Genomic DNA, 17,346 nt, shown 5'->3' on the forward strand with positions numbered 1-17,346 from the left:
TACAATATAGAGAAAGAAGTTAAATTGAAAAATAATCATAATATGAATATTTAAACACAATTTTGAAAATGGTGGCCGTTCATTTCGATACAGGCTTCAGTTCTTTTGTGCATATTATCGCATTATAGACTATTGCATCTAATTCCAATTGCCAGTTTCGTCCTTCGTACTAGTAACTCATGTTGAAATAATTCTGTACCTACTCTACGTACTGTAAATTCAATCTTCACTTCTGCCCGACCCGAAAATATAAAATTACTCAGACATGCTATCTACTGTCCGTCCAAGTGGTTATGCCGCAGGATTGTAGAAAGGGAGGAAATCACGTGACAGTTAATTACTTAACGAGGCCCTTTTATTTAAGTTAAATTAAACAGCTGTATAATATTACGTAAACTTCCAATTCCTAAGAGAAATTAATGTTTTCAGAAAAGAGCTAAGACAGCCCAGCTATTACAGAGGGGCGAGCAGAAGCAGGTGGGGGAAATCGGGATGCGACGTAGGCAAACGGACAGTACCTGTGCGAAAATATGATTCAATATTGAAAGCTCTTTCGTCACTGGAAAACGCGAACATATTTCTGGAACGTACTATACTCAGTAACTCAGTACTGCTTACTATCTGCGGTCTTGGTTCTGTGTGGAGTTGGAACTTCCTTAGTAGAAGGGGTGGGAGTGAAGTACATTAAAAAACTCAGGTACAATAAAAATTGAAGTAAAAATAAAATGGTGTCCCTGTATTTGGAAACATTAATTTGAAGATATTTTGACATTTTGAATATTAATATAGAGAAAATATTTTCCTCGGTACAATTTGGAAGCTTTATAAGTACAATCCTGTACAACGTATTATGACGTCTTGGGTAATCCCCTGTATTATTTTTCCTTTGGCGATTTGTTGACGTTGTTAAATGGTGCAGTATAAATTTTTTGGTTGAGTTGTACCTGTAAAAATATTCTGCTGGGTAACTCATAATTTTCTATGTTAGCTACGGCCGTACTTCCTCTTTCTTATTCGAATGCCGAGCAGAACGCCTGTTCAGCCAGTCTGAATCGGTGAAACCAAAACTAAGCAATAGAATTCATATAAAAATCAAATAGACACTAACCATTCTTGGAATTCATTACCTACAGATGTTAGGGGCTGCCCAACCTTAAACGCTTTCAAGTCCAAAGTGAAACATAATATTTTAGAACGCAGTGTCCCAGGATATACAGGGACATCATTTTATTTTTACTTACATTTTTAATATTAACCTGGCTATACCTTTCTATTAACGATTGAAACAGGAAACACCGTTTGCTACCCTTTCCACGACGGAGTTCGATGATACTGGCGTAAAATACAAATCACTTTACTAGATATAGGAGGGAAGAAAAGTAGTTCATCCATTTATGTAAACTAGTAAATATCGCAATTTTGAGTTTGATAATTTTCATTAGGTTTTTGTTTAATCAAAATACAGTACTGTATTAACACTTAGTGTTTTACACACGAATTGAGCTATCCATTCGGAAGTATTAATTATGCAGTGTATATTGTACTGTTACAGCACATTAGCGTACTATATAGAGCAGTGACCGGCATGTTCCGTGCTCTGTGGCGTCATACGACGTAGCCGCCTTGCTCTTTGCTCGGCAATCTCTGCATACTGAGCACAGCGTGGAGAGAAGGTTCATCTGAACAGTGGTGGTGCGGGTCTATGCACTGACAGAGCGCGATCCATTTGTCTGAGATAGTATGGGAACAGCACAATTACAATACATTTGTACGAAAACAAAACTGTACAACCGTGATAAATCAATGTAACAAAATATCTCGGTTTGTAATCAAATTTAATGTACTTAAAATAATATGAAACTCATAATATAGCCACTTGCAGAAGCGTTTGCATATATACAGTAAATGAAATTCCGAAACTGCTATAAACATACAAACATATAAATAAATACTTTAAGCAGTACTGCAACACTTTATCTATTCGGAAACTTGAAAACAGTGTTTTTTAACAAGCATTTTTCTACATAATATAAAGATTAAACTATATAGGCCCTATCTTGGTGAGTAGTATGCAAAGTATATTTTAACTTTTGAAACACACCATCACTTTGTGTCACTACCGTGCCCAAGCTAAACGCTTTGTCGAGATTTTTTTCCTCTTTTCTCGCGTACTAATTTTGCAATATTTGGAGTCACAGCCTAGCTAACACACAAGCGAAGAATATGTTTCAAGTTCAGATCAGACAGGTGGTTTCTATGTTGTGGTTTGCAGATCTTCATACAAGAAAAGAACTGTTCACATACATACGTAGATCCGAATATGCTCAACATCCTAGCAGCAAATCTATGCAATCGAGGGAATCTTGCCTGGGTAAATCTTCTATAAAATGTAGATAGATCCTTTTGTTTTCAACAGTCCCGTTCTACTGCTGCACTGACGCCACTGCGCTGGTGTGTGCTAACATTAATACGACTCAACTGCTCGCTCTCCCAAGCTCTTGCGATCTGACTGGCTCTTACGTCACAACTGCAGCATCTGCCGGCCACTGATATAGAGAATGAAGTTAAATTGAAAAATAATTATAATATGGATATTTAAACACATTTTAGAAAATGGTGGCTGTTCATTTCGATACAGGCTTCAGTTCTTTTTATCCATATTATCGCACTATAGACTATTGTACCTAATTCCAATTACCAGTTTCGTCCTTCGTACGAGTAACTCATGTTGAAATAATTCTGTACCCACTCTATAAAAGAGTACCTTACGTACTGTAAATTCAATCTTCACTTCTGCCCGATCCGAAAAGATAAAATCACTCAGAAATGCTATCTACTGTCCGTTCAAGTGGTTTTGTCGCAGGGTTGTAGAAAGGGGGGGGGAATCACGTGACAGTTAATTACTTAACGAGGCCCTTTTAAGTTATTTTAAACACTTGAATAATATTACGTAGACGTCCAATTCCTAACAGAAATTAATGTTTTCAGAAAAGAGCTAAGATAGCCCAGCTACTAGACTTTACAAAGGGGCGAACAGAAGCAGGTGGGGGAAACCGGGATGCGACATAGGGAAACGGACGACAGTACCCGTACGAAAATATGATTCAATATTGAAAGCTCTTTCGTCACTGGAAAACGCGAACGTATTTCTGAAACGTACTATACTCAGTGCCTCAGTACTGCTTACGCGCCCTCGGCTCTGTGTCGTGAACGGTTGGAAGTTTACTAGTAGAAGGGGTGGGAGTGAAGTACATTCCAAAACTCAGGTACAATAAAAATTGAAGTAAAAATAAAATGATGTCCCTGTATAAAAATTCACAATTGTAATTCTGCAATGCTCGGGAAAAGTGACATAAGTCAGTTTCCACAAACCTTTTTTGATAATTTATCGACAACTTACACTGGCTTATGTCGATTTGATTTTTTTCTGTATGAATTATTGTAATGGGAGGAATACCTACCTATGTATTTTTTTTTTCCAAGCGAACAGATGTTCCGTAAGTTGTCAATAAATTATCAAAAAAAGGTGTGTGGAAACTGACTTGTGTCACTTTTCCGGACCACTACAGAATTAGTTTATTAAATAATCGTGTAATTTAATTTGTCATCTAGTTCAAGTAGGTATTTAAGTTCGATAATCCTTTGGCTTATGCATATTTTTTCTGTTTAAATTTTGTCTTAGGTATATATTTAATTTTCTGTTGGTACTAACATTATATTATCATGTATTTTCTTGGTGGCTGAGTGCCTTAATTCATCCAGAAAAAAAGTATGATGATGATGATGATGATGATCATGATTATTATTATTATTATTATTATTATTATTACTATTACTATTACCTGCAGTCTAGTCAGAGGCATTACCTTGAAGTCTAGCAAACATGGGGCCTATACTTGTTTTTTGAAAGATGGGACATGACAGGAGCGTTGCGATCGGAAAAACAACTGAATGTCACATAGCATGGTAGGCCTGTTGTTATGGTAACAACGGTTGAGTTGCCAAACTTACAGTTCTTACGTGGCGAGTCTTAATAGCTCTCTTGGCGACATTTATTGTGCACACAATGTTAGCATTAGCACGTTTCGTCTTTGATTCTCTGTCGATTTTTGTATTGTTTTCTTACCTTCGCGTCAATTGTCATTGACAGTTTTAACGTCGGACATCTTAACGACAATTTATTGCTAGCTTCCATCAGCTGGCAGCGTGGTAGTCCATATTGGCAACATAGCACTGTAGTTCCAAGCTCGGCTGCTTAATTGTCATGTTCCATCTTTCAAAAAAACAAGTATAGGTCATCATGATCCCGAGGTCTGCACTTCAACATGCCCGAAATATGACATTTCAATTTTCTTGCTAGGTTGAAATAAAACTAATAATAATTTGTTCTATAATTAGGTAACGAATCCTTAAAGTTAGTGTGCCACCGAATTGTAGAGCGTTGCTCAAATAACGTTTAACAGACTGTTCGTTACCGTTCCATTAGCCACCGAAAGCTGTGTTTCCAACGTGTCAACTTTGCTGGACATAAACTCCATGTGAGATGGCACCACTAGAAATACGCAATTAAATGCAAAATATCCATAAACCTATAAATCGATATTTTCATATGTAATGTCTCAGCTTTGATTCGAAAAATCCTGCAGTTTATCTTCAAGAATGTAATTATGTTTTGCTATTACATATCTGTTCATTCTGTATATGACAGTCTATACTTATAAGTGAGAAAATAATCTTAAAGTTTTTTTTTTTATAAATAGGCCTACTTGTAAACTTTTTTCGTATGGGGCCTTATATAATTATCGTCAATATTCGTTCCGCCAGTTATGCTCAAATGCCAATTTGTTCTTATAGCTAGTTCTGTAAAAATGTAGAAGGAAGTAAACTTTACTTTTTCACTTCGGGATCTACAACTTATTCAGTACTTACTAACAAGAATTTTATTCTTCATTGAACCATTAACGTTCATAGACGTTCTTTCAACACGACAATAGTAGGCTACTTACAGGACCATCACGGGTTGAATAATAAAATTAATATGCGTGCGTATATTCTTGCAACCAAGTAAGCCTATGTCTGTTTTAAAATTAAGTTGTTCCCTATCAAATCGCAGTTGAAGTTTCTATTTCATGCTACCTTTTCAATAAATTTTCAGCAAAAATATTATGGTATATTGTAAGCATATCGCTCTAAATATAGTGCGTAAAATTCTGTGAATCTAGATCTAGGCTAATCTCAACCCAAGAAAAATGTTGACTATAAAATCGCGTGACAGATGAAATGAAGGTACGTAAGTAGAGAAAGTAAGGCTAATAATTCTGCGTCAATATTTTGGATGTTTCATAATGAAAGATTAATTTGGTTTAATACATGATTTTAAATGAGAATACAAACTTAATTTTTCCACCGTTCAGATTATTCATTCGGTTATCTTTCTTGCAAAAAACTTATTCATTGCTTACCTGCAGTCAACATCTCTTTTTGCTTCTATCGTGGCGATGAGGTACAGCAACACGCCGGCAGAGAGCAGCAGTGGCAAGACGCGGGCACTTTCTCCAGACATGGCTCTGCAACAGATGGAGTATGCCATTGTTACACGAAAGCTGAAATTACACACCTGTTGCAATGTTCGCTGTCGTTGATGATATTCTGTAATCGTGTTGGAATTGTGGAGAGTGGAAAACATAATTAAAAGTGCTTTATGTTTGATTCATTGTGACATTTGTCGTCGACGTCAGCTATTCATGCTCACATCAGCGATGTTTTCTTTTCTTTCTTCCCCTCCCTCCATGATGTGATGTTTCATGTTCCATTTCATCACTTGAACTGGAGATAATTATAATCTTTAAGTTTAATTTAAACATTTACAATCTGAAGTAAATGGCATTTTGTTACTAATATTAAATCTACTTTGTTAATTGAATTATCATTAAGCTGTTTACTAAGAAAAATTATTATTTCATTCATTCACAGTTTTCTGTCCAACGGCAGGTCTTTCACTGCAAACTCAGTATTCTCCGATCTTCCCTATTTTCCGCCTTCCTCTTAGTCTCCGCTTATGATCCATATACCTCGATGTCGTCTATCATCTGATATTTTCTGCCCCGAACTTTTCTCCCGTTCGCCAAAATTATTATATTACGAATCAAGTGTTCACTCAATAAAGCAAATATCCCGTCATGATGTGCGCAACGGCAAAGACGTGTTTTTCATGTGTTAGTCAGGAGTGAGAACTTGAAACCGAGACGGAAAAGAAATTAGGGGAGGGAATGAAGTGGGAACGTGAGAACATAAAACTGAATAGAGAGAAGAATGAAAATATCGTCTATGAAGAAGAAAAGAAATTCAGGTCAATGAGAGAAATAGTGAAAATTAAGAGAAGGGGAAATGTTTCAGACAAATAAAGAAGGAAAATAATGCTGTAAGGGAAAATTAGAACTCAAAATAAGAAGGTAAATACAAAATGAATGAGAAGGTAAATGGAAAATACAAATAAAAGTGGAAAATTACAATGGGAAAGGAAATGGAAAATTGAAAATTATAATGGGGAGGAAAGGTGGGCAGTAGAAAATGAGAATTAGAATGAGAAGAAAAGTGGAGACTGGAAAATGAGAACGTCAAGGGAAGTAGAAAATTTAAAATGATAATGCGAAGGAGAGTGGAAAATGAGAATTGGAAGGAAGTAGACGATGAAAAATGAAAATGGGAAAGTGAAAAATGAGAATGGGAAGTGAGAAATGAGAATGAGAAGGAAGGTGGAAAATGGAAAATGATAATGAGAAGAAAAGTGGAAAATGGAAAATGATAATGGGAAGGAAAGTGGAAAATGGAAAATGGCAGTGTTAAGGAAATGTAGGTAGCGGAAAATGAAAATGACAAGGTAAGTAGAAAATGAGAAATGAGAATGGAATGGAAAATGCAAATATTAGATTAGGAGAGAAAGTGAAGAGTAGAAAATGAGAATGGCAATGGAAGTGGAGAATGGGAAAAATTAGAATCGGAAAAGTAGGTGAAAAATAGAAAATAAATGTGGAAAGAAAAGATGGAAAGTGGAAAATGAGAATGGGAAGGAAATGTGAAAGTGGAAAATGGGAATGGGAAGGGAAGGTGGATAGTGGAAAATGAGAATGGGGGAGGGGAAGATGGATAGTGGAAAATGAGAATGGGAAGAGAAGGTTAAAAATAGAAAATGAGAATGGGAAGAGAAGGTTAAAAATAGAAAATGAGAATAGGAAGGGAAGGTGATAAATAGAAAATGAGAATAGGAAGGGAAGGTGATAAATAGAAAATGAGAATAGGAAGGGAAGGTGAAAAATAGAAAATAAGAATAGGGAATGAAGGTGGATAGTGGAAAATGAGAATAGGAATTAAGTCTTTAAAAGTCAGAATGGAAAGACAAATGTAAAATGAGAAGAGAAATGGAAAATGAAGAGAAATGTAAAATCATGAAGCGGGAAATGGAAAGTGATAAAAAAAAGGAAAATTAAAATGAGACTGAGAAGAGAAATTGAAATTGAGACTGAAATGAAAAATAAGGATGAGAAGGGAAATAGAAGCTGAAAATGAGAAAAGCAGAATATAATGAGAATATGATGGAAAATTATAATAACAAAGAAAAATGAGAGTGAGAAGAAAAGTGGAAAATGATGATAAGGGAAGTGAAAATGAAGAGAAAACAGGAAAAAGGGGAAAAGAAGAGAGGTTGAAGGAAAGGGAAGGGAAAATAAAGATGAGTATGAAAATGGAAAATGAGAATAGGAAAAAGAAAATTAGTGAGAAGAAGAAAAATTAAGATGGGAAAGAAAATGAGAGCGGAAAGAGGAATTGGATCTGTTGAGGGTAGGAGGAAAGTGAGCAGAAAGAAATAGAACGAAAATAGAGACAAGAATAAGGAGGGTTAGAAGAGAAAAGGGGTAAAGGAGGGGAATCATTTAATAATGGAAAGGGGGGGGGAACAAAAGGACTTTAGGACAAAAAGAGTTGTAATGATACAGAAAATTCGGATAGGAAAGAAAGACTTAATGGAGAGGAAGAGAAGTGAGAAAGGAGCAAGGCTTGGGAGCGAGTGTCTTAATTACTGCCTTGAATTTGGGGCGGCGGGCGCCAAGCTGCTGTGTTATCAATGTATATCAATAGCAGTAGCTTTGCTTAACTTTGTTGCGACCTGGAAGAGCGTGGGAAGAAGATTCCTTAAAGCGCAAAGACAAACAAGGCGAATCCTTACTCGCGTAATACCAAACACAAACACGGAGGGGATCCGCCGCTCCTTCCGCCCGCGGTGGGCTAATTCTCTGAGACATGCCGAGTCGCTTCTTTGTTTGCTTGTTCATTAACACTTGTCTTAAACCGATTGCATTGCTACTTCCAGCGCAGCAATTCGCGTCTTAGGTTTTGGGAATTCTGCAATTTTATTTATGTTCTGTATAACATACTTGAATGGCTGTTACATTCAAGAGATATATTTGAACCGGGTTATAGCGTCATTGAAGGGACTAAAGAAATTAGGTTGCAATAAAATAAACGAATGTCACTATATAAATAAATAAGTAAATAAATAAATATCTTGAACTCTTCTATTCCTTCGTACCTGTAGTCTAGCTTCACTTACCTTTCTTCCCACCATAATCTGAACACACGCTCTCGTCATGAAACAATACTAACAATACCATCCCATCGCACCTCCACATACTCATTCTCTTTCACAATAGCCCTGCCAAGACTCTGGAATTCGCTACCTGCTAGCATCAAGGACTGTCGAAATAAAATTGAATTCAAACGCAAACTTACTAGGCACTTGGTCAGTAATTGATTTCTTGTAAGTAGTTTCCTTAATCCATCACAAAATATTTCAATATCCAGTAATTTCATCACCATACAATTTTGTTATTCTAGGTCTAATTTGTAATTCAGTAAATATAAAATATTCTTTGTTTTTCTACGATAAATTATCTAGTTTTCATTAGTCAGGTAATCTTTTCGTACTTTGACTTTTATTGTAATTGTAATTGTAAATTTAATACTAATTGCAATTTTATTCTTCATATTATAGTTGGAATCTCCTGGTAGAGGGGCAGAGAAGGCCTGACGGCCTTATCTCTATCAGGTTAAATAAATAAATAAATAAATATATATATATATATATATATATATATATATATAAATAAATAAATTAGTAAATAAATGAATAAGTAATTAAATAAATAAACATTTAAATAAATTAATAAATATTTAACGAAATAAGTAAATAAGTATATAAGTAAATAAATAAGTAACTAAATAAATAAATAACTATGTATTACTCGACCAAGGCGAGTGGAGCCGCAGACGTAATGTGAACTATCACGATGCGGTATTATAGGTCTCGCAAGCAAGGAATACCGACGGAAGGAATGCGAATGAAACAATGCGATAAGGAAGAGCGGGCGACAGGAAAGGTCACGAGATACCTTGAATAATATTCAAGAGTACAGTCAGAAGAGAAATGACATCGATAGAATCAGTCTTGCGTTGTAATAGTTACATTACGACTTTAGTTTGTTCCATTGCATGTGAATACGTGTCTTGTATCGCACGGTATTATTGTTTCATTCGTAAACATATGTAGCGCGTTTAATTAGCTTCGAATTTTTCTCTTGCTACGTTCTTTATTTCCACAGCGATGTCTTCATTCGTTCATCTTCTTTGAAGAGACAGTACTTCCATCGGCCCGCATTTCTCGCCCCTCGGCGTGCCTACATACACACGTCAAAACAGACAGTAACGCCACCATTGCCTTTCGGTAATCGTTCCTTGTGCGAACTATACGAACGAAGGAGCAGTAGAGCCACGGCTCCGGGCTGCAGGACTCCAGTGGCCTTGGTCGAGTAATAAATAAGTAACTAAGTAAACAAGTAAATAAATAAATTAGCAAGTAAATAAGTTAGAAGTAAATAAGTTAGTAAATAAATAAATGCTATGCTTAGATAAAATTCAAAGAAAAAATATATTCGCTGTATTACTAATTTTATATTCCACTATAATTTAATTTTTTAATATTAGAAAGGCGTACAGTACTGCAATTTTTTAAAATACAGATACATACATCTCCTAAGTAATGTCGGTTTTGAAACAAAATTTTAGTTGGAGTGTGTTGTGAAAAAATAATCTAATCTTCAAAGAAAAGGCTATTAGATTCTATCGTCGTTGTTCCTGCAATAACTCCTATGTGACATATTTATCGATTTTCAGCTATTTGCTCTACTAAATAACTTAAATAGTGATACAGCAAATAATAAAATCTCCTATATGTAATTATATTTCTTTGCTTCGAAAATGCAAGAATTCACAGTCTCCTATGTACGGCTGCCATAGCATGAATAAATGTGTTTTTTCTTCCTACTGAAAAATTTTATATTTTGCACATAGGAGTTATTGCAGGAACAACGACGCAAGGGATTTGAACCAATTTTCAGTGAAGTTTGTTATCCCGCGACGGTACCAGTTTCTGGTTTTTGATGCTAAGAATTCGGAGGTACTCATTTTAAAGACTTCCAAGTTTTGGAAATTTTTCCCACGAGGGCCATGGATCGAAACAAATTGTAATCTAAAGGCGCAAGATCAAGGCCATATTATACAGAATGTGATAGCAGTTCAATTCCTCCCAATTTCTGGATTTTTTCCATGGTGGTTCTAGCTGTACGGGGTCTCGCATTGTCCAACTGCAAGAGAATTCTATTGCGATTAACTAATGCCGGGTACCTCTCTCAAAACGTCACGAACTCGTTATACTTGGTGAGATTAATCGACTGCAAGTCTGTTTGGAACAAATTCCCAGTGAATCACACCTTGAAAATTCCACTAGACACACAGCATTTGTTTAACGACGATTTTGGTAGGGTGACGGGAATCGTGCCACTGGTTTGAGGTGTCTTGGTGCGGTAATATATCCACTTTCATCACATGTGACAATTCTCCGTATAAATCTATCATGCATGGGATTAGCGATAAGCTGACGAGAGATACCCATTCTGCGTTGAGCTTGTTGAGGTGTCAGTTCATGAGATACAGATCTACAACATCTGTTTGATTTTTTCAGGATCTTAATGTGCCGATATGTTATTTTGAAGCACCAGTTTGTTCTGGTAATGATCTGGAACAAGGAGCCGCTAAAATCGGGTTGCAGATTAATGCAAGTAAAACCAAACGAATGACACAAATAAGAAAAAAACAGAATATATACAACCCTCCTAATCTGACGATAAACATGTTTGAAGAAACTGAGAAGTTTAAATATCTTGGAACAGTAATGACAAGCAACAATAACGAATTAATTCAAGTACAGAGTCGAATCACTGCAGCCAATAAGGCCTATTTTGCATTAAGCGCAATATTGAAATCTGTGTGCACAAGGAAACAAAACTTAAAATATACAAAACAATTATTAGAAGTATTCTCCGTTATGCAAGCGAAACTTGGACATTATCTAAGGAGACAGAAGCTAAACTAGGTATATTTGAGCGCAAAATACTCAGAAGAATTTTTGGACAGTGCAAGAAAATATGCAGTGGAGAATACGTTATAATAACGAGCTATATAAATTATATAGAAGTTTCGATATTATTACTTTCATCAAATTAAGGAGGCTTGAATGGGCCGGACATGTCTATTAAATGGAAGGGAACAGAATACCAAAGAAGATCTTAGAAGGGAAAATACATGGTAAAAGACCAATTGGAAGACCCAAAAATAGATGGATAGATGCGGTAACGATCGATTCTCAGGACTATCTCGGAACAACTGCCTGGAGGAGATTAGCACAGGACAGGGACAGTTGGAGGAAGAAAATTGAGGAGGCTAAGGCTCGACTTTGGGCTGTGATGCCATCGTAAGTAGTAGTAGTTTGTTCTGGTAACTTACGATTACTTTTTCTTGTGAACTTTCTTTCCAGATTCTTCGTATATTCTAAACATTCCATCGTTGTGATACACATAACGACACCTTCACCCTCGACTTCACATATTCTTCAAGCCGCTGCAGCAGCTTTATAATCTTGTACCCAGTAGTGCTTTAGAATGATTCTGATCTCAAACTTTATCGCCTTTATTTTGTATTCTTTGTGTTAAATCGCATTGTCCAACTAAAGAAAATAATTAAAATCTTACAAAAAAATAAAATTAAAAAATCCGACAATACTTATGAGGCGATCTAATAGAATTTTGATAAAGGCAACAACTTCTTGAAGCCATCCTGTGATCACTTGTGCCCAGGTGTTACACGCCTGGCTCTGGTGTACATCCCTCTTGAATTTATTGTGTCAAGAGTGCTTCCTATTGTATCGCGACGCTAATAGTTTTTCAAGTGTCACCGCTCTGAACAGAATTTTCTCATTACTCTCAACTTTGTTCATAACCTTCTAAACTTCATGCGAAACTTCGTTTCTTGTTTCAACTTTAACAGAAGCATCAACAGGGTAGAGGAATTTAACTACATGTATAGCTAAAGAAATTGCTTGGAGTTCCTAGAAATACTCATAATTTATGATCCAAAGATGTAGTTCTTATCTTAAGTTTTCTGTGGGATCAAATGGCAGTGTTTTACCCGGTACTATACATACAGACCCAATTTAAACAAAGCCATTTGTTTTTAAATGTGTATTACATTGAAAAAAAAAAACAAAAAACAAAATAAAAGTACACAGGAGCAGCATTGATTTGAAAAATACAGTGTTACCACATTGTGTAAATAAAAATTCTTGGATTTGAAATTTTGTCACTAATATTTCCGTTTTCATTTTCATCCAGGATTTACACTGTATCTAGTTCCTGTGCGCGAACTTTGAAACATTCTGTGTAGGGCCCATAATGGTCCATTGTATACTTATGTATTTATACTTACTTACTTACTTTCTTACTCACTGGCTTTTAAGGAACCCGGAGGTTCATTGCCGACCTCACATAAGCCCGCCATTGATCCCTATCCTGAGCAAGATTAATCCAGTCCCTACCATCATATCCCACATCCCTCAAATCCATTTTAATATTATCTTCCCATCTACGTCTCGGCCTCCCCAAAGGTATTTTTCCCGCCGGCCTCCCAACTAACACTCTATATGCATTTCTGGATTCACCCATACGTGCTACATGCCCTGCCCATCTCAAACGTCTGGATTTAATGTTTCTAATTATGTCAGGTGAAGAATACAATGCGTGCAGTTCTGTGTTGTGTAACATTCTCCATTCTCCTGTAACTTCATCCCTCTTAGCCCCAAATATGTTCTTAAGAACCTTATGCTCAAACACCCTTAATCTCTGTTCCTCTCTCAAAATGAGAGTCCAAGTTTGACAACCATAAAGAACAACCGGTAATATAACTGTTTTATAAATTCTAACTTTCAGATTTTTTGACAGCAGACTAGATGACAAAAGGTTCTTAACCGAATATTAACAGGCATTTCCCATATTTATTCTGCGTTTAATCTCCTCCCGAGTGTCATCTTATTGTTAGGTTTCGTAACAAGCTGTTTTTTACGATGATGGGTTGTTAGCCCTTCGCCCAACCCCCAAGCTGGAGGACCACCCCTTATCGGCTGTCCACGACTGCTTATTCAATATATTCGCAGCTACCCTCCATATCTGGAGGCCGTCTCCTCTATCCGCAACCTGAGGACGCGCCATGCTGTGGTGATAGGGACCCACAATACATAGAAGTTTGTAATTATATACAGTTTAACCTTAAGTAACTTCGTATCCTGCTGTACAGAAGTGTAAGAATTTCCCGTTTATTGAGAAAGATGCCGAAGAGAATTTTAGGCGAATTTTCCAGCCGGTGTCTGTCGTTCAGAGTTTCTTCTGTGAGCAATGTACAGTAGTGGCAAAAAAAAACCGGACCGATCCTTGTAGCTGATTTCAGAGCCTTGTTCACTCCATAGCACGATATACTGGTAACTAAGAATTTAGTGGTTCGAATCCTGCCTGGGAAGGAAACTTTTTTTATTCCTTATTCAAATTTATTCCCAATACTTTTCGATTACAGCGATATTTTACTACTTAATTAATTAATTAATTAATTTATTTTGCTAATAATTGTAACATAAAATATAATATATACAGAAAAACATTAGCTCGCCCCTAAAAGAGTAGAACTCGTGCTCAGGGGCGGATTCCTGAATTGAAATTAATAAGTATACAATACAATTTGTCTTATATCTACTATGCAATTAGAATATATAAATTTAAATTTACAATTTTTCAATTTTTATAAAATCCAAACATAACTTTTTTAATTTAATGCTAGCACTATTACAATTGACAAGATTAGGATATTCAAATATAAATTTGTTATATATTCTTGGGCGTAAATTACTACTATGATTAAATACTGTAACAGTGTTGCATTTTGGTTCGAACAATCTTAAACAATTCATACCTTTCGTTTCATAACTATGAGAATACAATCCAAAATTATATCGATTTTTATGTATGAATTTTATTAATACAATATAATAAATCTGTCTTATGTTAAGTATATTAAAGTCTAAAAACAATTTTTGAGATGGAAAATCAATAGGTTTATGAAGACATATTTTAACTATTTTCTTCTGTAATAAATAAAATGGATTAAAATTGGATTTAAATTAGCTACCCCATCCTATAATTCCATATATAATTACCGATTGAAATAAAGTTAAATATATTGTGCGTAATAAACTTATTGACAAGTAATTCCTCAATAAAAGAAAATAATATATTATTTTACGTAATTTGTTACAGAGTTAATTAATGTGTTGGTTCCATTTTAAATGATTGTCGAAAATAATACCTAAATACTTAACTTCAGAGGACCCTTAATAATCGGACATTTACATTGTATAAGGCAACATTCTGAGTTATGTAATTTAATACTTAATATAGATGTAGGAGGTTTCTTACATTTTTCAGATAATGAGAATGGAATAATTATGGTTTTATTTTCGTTGATAGAAAGATAATTTGTCAAACAATTTTTTTGATTAATTTTAGTCCATTATTTGAATTATTATATGCATCATACCAGGTTTTTCCACAAAAATGTAAAACTCTGTCATCTGCATAAGAATAATGAACATAATTGTATTGTTGTAAGTCAATTTTTAATAAGTGATTAATATATATTAAACATAAAATATGGCCTAGAACAATGGTTATTTTAGTTGGTTATTTAACGACGCTGTATCAACTACTAGGTTATTTAGCGTCGATGAGATTCGTGATAGCGAGATGATATTTGGCGAGATGAGGCCGAGGATTCGCCATAGATTACCTTGCATTCACACCTCGGAAAAAACCCAACCAGGTAATCAGCCCAAGCGGGGATCGAACCCGCGCCCGAACGCAACTTCAGACCGGCAGGCAAGCGCCTTAACCGACTGAGCCACGCCGGTGACACAATGGTTATTAACAAGCTTATTAACAATTAACTTATTATTTCCAGAACATGAATTTTACCAGCTTATTTTCTAATGGATTTCGAAATGGGCTATGTCAGCAGTCTAAACTACAACAATTTCAATAGATTACTCGCTATATTGTGAATGCGGGCGTGGCATGCGCAGTGGCTCATTTCGGGGACTTTGATTATTTTGTCGATCCGGTTTTTTCTGCCACTACTTTTTCTTTTTCATTTTGAAGACTTCTCATTTCACAAAATTTATTAATCAAGTTATGAATCGCAGTAAGACCAGAAACTTTAACACCTGGAAATTTCTATTGAAATAATTTCTTGACAGCACAAGGGAATACAGTACGAAATTATTAATAATAAAATTGAAGACTCGTTGACGATTAAAATAATAAAATTAGGCCTACTGTTTTCCATGTCACCTTTCTTTTCCTAGCAAACCGTATAAAATCACAAACACCTGCGTTTAGTATCCACTATCGTAAGAGACTGCTACCTCACAGCTCCGTATATCCCGTCAGCCAGGGCTTCCCTGCACCAGAAATGACTGCCAAGGCCAAGCAATACTTCCCGCTGGAATTTCGCCGTCTTCACGTTTCACAGATAATCCGCTCAGCCCGTATTAAAGTAGTCTGAATCTAGAAACATTACATTAAAATGAATGACAAGGACGTTTTATATAAGTTATAATTAATTTATATACGTCGTATTAAGCGAGACACAAAAACACGTGCTTTGTGAGGAATTAATTGATACCAGCGAATTTTTGACGCTGTAGACAGGATGTAGTATAAACCGATGTCGCTATAACGAAGTTCAACTGTAATATAATAACCAAAATAATGAAATTAGGCCTATTGTTTTCCATGTCGCCTTTTCTTTCTTAGTAAACCGTATAAAATCACAAACACCTGAGTTTAGTATTCACTATCGTAAGAGACTGCTACCTCACAGCTCCGTATATCCCGTCAGCCAGGGCTTCCCTTCACCAGAAATGTCTGCCAAGGCCAAGCAATACTTCCCGCTGCAATTTCGCCGTGTTCACGTTTCATAGATAATCCGCTCAGCCCGTATTAAAGTAGTCTGAATCTAGAAACATTACATTAAAATGAATGACAAGGACGTTTTATATAAGTTAGATTAATTTATATACGTCGTATTAAGCGAGACGCAAAAACATGTGCCTTGTGAGGAATTGATACAAGCGAATATTTGACGCTGTAGACAGGAAGTAGTATAAACCGATGTCGCTATAACGAAGTACAACTGTAATATAATAACCATAATAACAAAAATGAAAGACAAATTGGCTCTACTGACAGGAGACAATGTCTGCTTGATTCGACAATTTGAGAGGCGTCGCTCATGTGGGATTTGCTGCCACCGCACTCAACAGGTGTCCAACACAAAACTGTGTAGGTGTAATCCCTTGTAATCGCGTGATTTACAGCCCTGAAAAGTCCCTGCCCGCCCCGTATTGATTCAGACAGCGGACCTCCCTTCCTCCGGATCGCAATGCTATTAACTGGATCCGGTCTTGAGAGGCTGCGAGTGTTGTAACAACCGTCCGCATCGGGATTAATAACGCTGCGGCCCCCACATGCGATATTTATAATCGGGGAGTTTCCAGGTCAGATAGCCCAACAACTGGCCGGGGACAACTGACCCAATAGAACATGCCACTTTCAGGCCTTGGGGCCACCATTACCCTGCTGATAAAGCCTGCAAGTGTTCCGAAACGTCGGATGTCTCGAGTATTATCACACGGTTGGAAACTCAAAATTATGACTTGTTCGACATATATATAGCTCTACTGTACTATTTTGGCTGGGTCACTGGCTAAGAAGGGACTGTCTATTGAAGGATGAACTGGAAAGAATGGTGAACGAGAAAAAAGTTCGGAACAGAAGAAGAAATCAGACAGTCGACAAC

General features: G+C 36.1%; 1 protein-coding gene across 1 annotated transcript in view; it reads right to left on the minus strand.

Annotated features, from left to right (window-relative positions):
* LOC138694865 (uncharacterized) overlaps window positions 1-17,346 on the minus strand; it is a 234,470-nt gene that overhangs the window by 36,141 nt on the left and 180,983 nt on the right. Inside the window, exon 2 of the mRNA XM_069818998.1 lies at window positions 5,463-5,567. Coding sequence (XP_069675099.1) covers window positions 5,463-5,563 — 101 coding nt within the window. The 5' untranslated portion in view covers window positions 5,564-5,567. The remainder of the gene's footprint in view (window positions 1-5,462; window positions 5,568-17,346) is intronic.

Source organism: Periplaneta americana, chromosome 2, assembly GCF_040183065.1.
Source record: "Periplaneta americana isolate PAMFEO1 chromosome 2, P.americana_PAMFEO1_priV1, whole genome shotgun sequence".
In the NCBI taxonomy this organism is placed as follows: Eukaryota; Metazoa; Arthropoda; class Insecta; order Blattodea; family Blattidae; genus Periplaneta; species Periplaneta americana.